This window comes from Aplysia californica, unplaced genomic scaffold (genome assembly GCF_000002075.1).
Source record: "Aplysia californica isolate F4 #8 unplaced genomic scaffold, AplCal3.0 scaffold00001, whole genome shotgun sequence".
NCBI classification, from domain to species: Eukaryota; Metazoa; Mollusca; class Gastropoda; order Aplysiida; family Aplysiidae; genus Aplysia; species Aplysia californica.
In genome coordinates this window covers 1004065-1009015 of record NW_004797271.1, presented here as the reverse complement: position 1 = coordinate 1009015, position 4951 = coordinate 1004065, and the positions used below count along the sequence as shown (strand labels likewise).

The window sequence follows — 4951 nt, the reverse complement described above, 5'->3', positions numbered from 1 at the left end:
TAAGATGGAAAATGCTTTGCCCGCTCAGCTTTGATTTTAAACAAAACTCGCAAGTTTGGTTCCGCCGGCTCTAAATTAAACGCTATGGCCATGCCTTTGGGCGAGGAAGGGTAGAAGGGGTGCAATTTCGGGGTAGATGTTATCCCATCATGTGAGCCCTGAGCAATGCAGATGGTCAGTGTACAGTGGGTGTGAAATCTCACGACTGCCCATGAGAGTGCTTGAGTAGCAAGCCACTACGGAAACTTTCCTGGGTAGCCAGAAGCCAGAGGTGTGAAATTAGGTTGACCAATGTCTGCCGCCCTGATCGTACGGCCAGCTGAGAAGAGTTCCTCCGATCGTTGTTACAATGATGGCAGTGAGGGGTGGCATTGGTTGGTGGGGCTAAGGGTGGAAGCAAAGGAGATGTTCAAACGTTTCTGTTTTTAATAGGTCAAACAGTGGTCCTATGAAAGGCAAGCACTGGTGGTAATTGGATAAGAAAGACTGACGCATGTCAGTACCAGACAGGATAGCAATTGAGAGGTGTGAAGTTTTGACCATTGCTTGCCGATCGGACAAGTGATCCTTCATTCAACCGGCTGGGCCTTTGAATCCCCCCAACCTCAGTCTCCCCATTAAATTTCCCTGTCTCAGACAGAATTTTTTTCTGGCTCCCTTGCCATTCCATTTTATACAGGTTCGACTGTATACTGATGTGCAGAACACGAATTAATAATATTGACTTCATTTCCGTCGCAAATTAATAGTTTAAAAAATATTTTATGTTTTATAAAATGGAACTTCATCACACCCTATTTGCATATATATATAGTTAAGTAATTCCTGCGCCTTGGACCAATCGGGGGGTTTCAGTGAAGAAGAAAAAAATCTGGGGGGTTACAGGGCAGGGGGGCATGCCCCCATGTTTTAGTTTATAATTTGATGCTTTGCAGTTAGGTTTGAAATTCACTTGAAAATAATTGATTTGCGACAGTTTTACTGGCTATATGTGTGATCTGCAGCAAATAATAGTTTGACCCTCAAAGCAGTGCATCTGTGTGCAGGAGTGAAAGTAAAAATATACCTTAGGCAAATAGAATCCATACAAGACTAACAAGTGAAGAGAAAATAGGCATTGTTGTGGGAAAATATTTTTTTCGATATACAGTAGCATCAGTGACATTGGTGTGATTACAGTATGGTAAAAAACTGACTAAAAAGTTAACCTAATATCGAACTGAATTTTTTGTACTTCTCCAGAACTGCAACCTGATTATTATGCCCGTAACAGTAATCATTAATACTGACTGTGTATAAGTTGAGCCATTGCAATTAATATTACAAAATAAGATAACCAAATGACAAAAATGCAAAAAAAAAAGGGTGACAATTCTTAACACAACAAACAGGCCTCTTGAACTTCTTGTTCTAAGTTGAGAATTCATTACAGAAGTAGAAATCTAACTCTTTGAACCTCATCGGACACTGGAAGCATCCGGCAGTAATAATCCTGTTCGCCATTGGACGCTGGGAGCATCCAGTACTAGTTAGTGACAACTGTTTCGTTTTATCTAGGGCTAGTTTTTGCTTGCTTTTCGGAACTATTCCCAAACCAAGTTGTTTTTGTAATGACTAAGCCTTTGTTTCCGCTATTTAGAAGTTGGAGGAAAGCTTTTGGGTTATAATAAGACATGATGCATTAGGTTTAGGTGACTGTAGAAAGAAACTCCTGGAAACGGGGGGGGAATCGAGAGCCGCAAAATACGTCTCAAGTGGCTCGTTATCTATTCCAATCCAGTAATGAAAAGACACGAAATTCTCGGCCGATCCACGTTTTCAAAATAACAGAATAAACTTCCTGTTAGCAGATACGAAAGAAAATATATAGCACTGAGAGATCATTTTTAGTCATTTCAGCGCCTTCGACACGTAAATATAAGGAAAAAAGCGCTCCCCTGACTTCAGTATATGTCTCATATTTTCACTTCTATATTAGGTACACATACACAACTTTCAGCATTTCTTCGCATTACTTGAGGCAACCTACCTGGGAAATTTGAATGATGCTGTTGTTTTTTTTAAGATATATATGACCTTTCAAAGCTGGAAAATTGTTCATTTCATATGACACCTTCGATATTGCATAATCACTTTAGAACCCCAAAATAATGTAATTGGAATAAACCTTCAATATTGTATCGCCATCTGATAGGTTATTTTTTTACCTTCAGTTTGATGGGCCATAAGATATGGTTTCTTGTGTGTTTAGTTCGATGTTTTGACATTTTACTTTGGCGGAGTAGGGGCATAAAAATAGAGAGGGAAAAGCCCTGGGCCAGTGGTGGATTTTGGCCTGGTAGGAAAAAAGTTAAAGAGTTAAGGAGCTGACTTTCACTTTGCAAAAATCACCCATAATTGGCGTTTGACAATTAAATCTTGGACGTGCCTTCTATTTGCAACTAAATAAAACGCTGCGTGTTAAATATAGGGCTTAATCTACGCTTCGCTGTTGGAAGTTCTGATCTCAATGGCCGAAAGGACAGCGCGTCTGCGTTTGAAGTCAAACCATTATTTCATGAGCGTGGGTACGAATCCCGATCCTGCATTTTTTTATTTTTTTTTTTTCTCCTCCTCCTGATTGACCAACAATTTTTTCTCATAATTATAACTTGTTGCTTTGTGTTTTTTTACGTAGTGATGAAGCATGCACATTTTGGTTTCGTCAGCAAGAGGAGCTTTTACACAAAGTAAAGTAGGTGTCTATACTTTTCCTTTTACCAATTTAGGCCTGGTTAAAGCTCAATAGTGGCTTTCCTTGTTTTGTGAGTCTAATTATTAAAAAAAAATAATTTTAGGCTCAGGAGAAGAAAAAAAAAACACTTCCGGGACCAGGATTCAGTGCAGAATGTATTCACATTACCCCAGGCCCTGCTAATTTAAACGCCGAAGCCTAAAAATCTAGATCAGGCGACGCCATGTGTGATGACAAAATATAAATTGCACGCAGAGATAGATCTAATAATTATTTTTAGGTATTGTATGACGACACAGCGGACAGGAAATAGTGCTTTTAGACCGAGTTGCACCGTCTTGTAAAATTTGTTATCCAAGCGTCTTTTTTTACTTATTGCCCAAACTCAAACTATTATGATGAGAGATGAACAAGATTACTTTTGTGCAAACAATGTCAGTGTCAGAAACAATTGTTAGATCTAGATTCTAGATCTAGTTCTAGAGATCTACCCAATATTGATCGGAAGCCAACGTCATAAAAAAGGAGTCAAATCCTAGGAGGTTTGACGTAGAAACTGAGAAAGCTCCCTCAATTCACGCAAAACTATACTATTATTATGTAGAAACGATGGCTACTGGTACTGGCGTTTCAAATAGCATGGGCGCTATTCAGAATGCTGCGTTTCAAGGGCAAGGAAGCTCTATTCAGAACGCGGCGTTGCAAATAATAGTAATAGTAATAGCGCCTGCTTAGATCTTGGCCTTGCCTTTGCAGGTAGGAGAAAGTTAAAAGTACACAGTACAGGCACTGTGATCTAGATCTAGAGTCTAGATCTATCAGCTTGGACCTGGGACGCCTTGGTACAAACAATAATAATAGAGAATCTAAAATCTAGGTTAGGCCTACTGAAAAATGATGTCAAGTTCAAAGGCTGTTAGTGAGAAGCGAAAGAAAAGTATACTTTTATAAAGACGTCTAGATAATCTAGAATCTAGATGTAACCACACATCCTCTAATTTTGAATTTAATATCACTTTCCAGTGTCCAGTGTGAGGAATACATACCGACTTTCACAAGAAGAAGTCAGAAGTGCAAGTTTAGGAATGTAGTGGACCAGAACCGTTGTCGACCAACGCTACAGGAAATGGAACGGAAGAATGTGACGATTTCTTGTTTTTTATTTACAGTTTACAGACTTCCGCAATCTCGAAGCACATAAATTGTTTTGATTTTTACTGTACAAAACTCCTAATAAACACATTTCCTAAAAAAGAATTCAACTGTGAAAAAAATTGCCCTAATTTTCTTCTGCTCAAATTTATTTGTATCAGAATCAAAGGTAGATTTTGTTTTGTGTTAATATCATATGTGTTATTTTTAGTTCAGTTGCCTAGATACCTTTAAAAAGTAACAAGATGGCGGCCATCTAAACCTTGTTTGGTTTTATGGTGAACCCTACAGTAGTCCTATACGCGCCAGTGTTATTTATTTAGTTGTTGCTGTTGTGCCAGTTTATTTGGATTTGTTTGTGTCATCCAGACACTAGTCCTGTACAAAGAACAAGATGCCGCCAAAGAAAAAGAAGGGAAGTGGAAAGGGGAAGAAGGGTAAAGGCAAAGGAAAAGGGGCAAAACAGCCCCCTCAAAATCAAGCTGCTAAAGTCGACCCAGAGACAAAAGAATTTTTCTTGATTCAGATCAAAGATCTCGAAGAGAGATTGGTCAGGTAAGTTGTTAATTACTAAACTGGTTATTATGTTGTAATGCATAATTAAAGGATGCTACCTAACAGCATACCATATGCTATTTTTTATGGCTGTGTCTATTTTCCGCCCGAAAATAAACAAAAGTTTAATTTTCCGCCCAGCGGAGAATAGCCAAATTTGTTTATTTTCCAGAGGGTTTTTCAAGCTGCCCGCTTGGCCTAGCAAGACACATTTCCGCCCAGCGGAGAATAAACATATTTGGTTATTTTCCGCTGGGTTTTTCCAGCTGATCTTTTGGCCTAAGCCTCGACACGTTTCCGCCGGTTTTTCAATCTCGACCTTTGGACTTTGACCTAGGCCTAGATTCTATGATGTATTTGAGTGGGCTTAGCTGGCCTCTATTTTTTTTTCATTGTTTAGGCAATTTTTGTTGTTGCTGCAATAGCCTTGTTTAGTTAAACATGTAGTAATTAATGTACCGCGGTTGTCTAAGCAACCCAGGCTGTCGCTCAAAAGCCTAAGAAAGGTTG

General features: G+C 39.0%; 2 protein-coding genes across 4 annotated transcripts in view; one reads left to right on the top strand and one right to left on the bottom strand.

Annotated features, from left to right (window-relative positions):
- Positions 1 to 3867, bottom strand: part of LOC101854761 (rab9 effector protein with kelch motifs) — a 12591-nt gene extending 8724 nt beyond the window's left edge. For all 3 annotated transcript variants that reach the window (XM_005088810.3, XM_005088809.3, XM_005088808.3), the window contains exon 1: positions 3781 to 3867. The gene's annotated coding sequence lies outside the window, so the exon portion shown is untranslated. The remainder of the gene's footprint in view (positions 1 to 3780) is intronic.
- The window catches only part of LOC101856476 (cilia- and flagella-associated protein 157), a 16550-nt gene continuing 15459 nt past the window's right edge, over positions 3861 to 4951 (top strand). Inside the window, exon 1 of the mRNA XM_005088910.3 lies at positions 3861 to 4441. Within this exon, the coding sequence (XP_005088967.1) occupies positions 4281 to 4441 (161 nt within the window). The 5' untranslated portion in view covers positions 3861 to 4280. The remainder of the gene's footprint in view (positions 4442 to 4951) is intronic.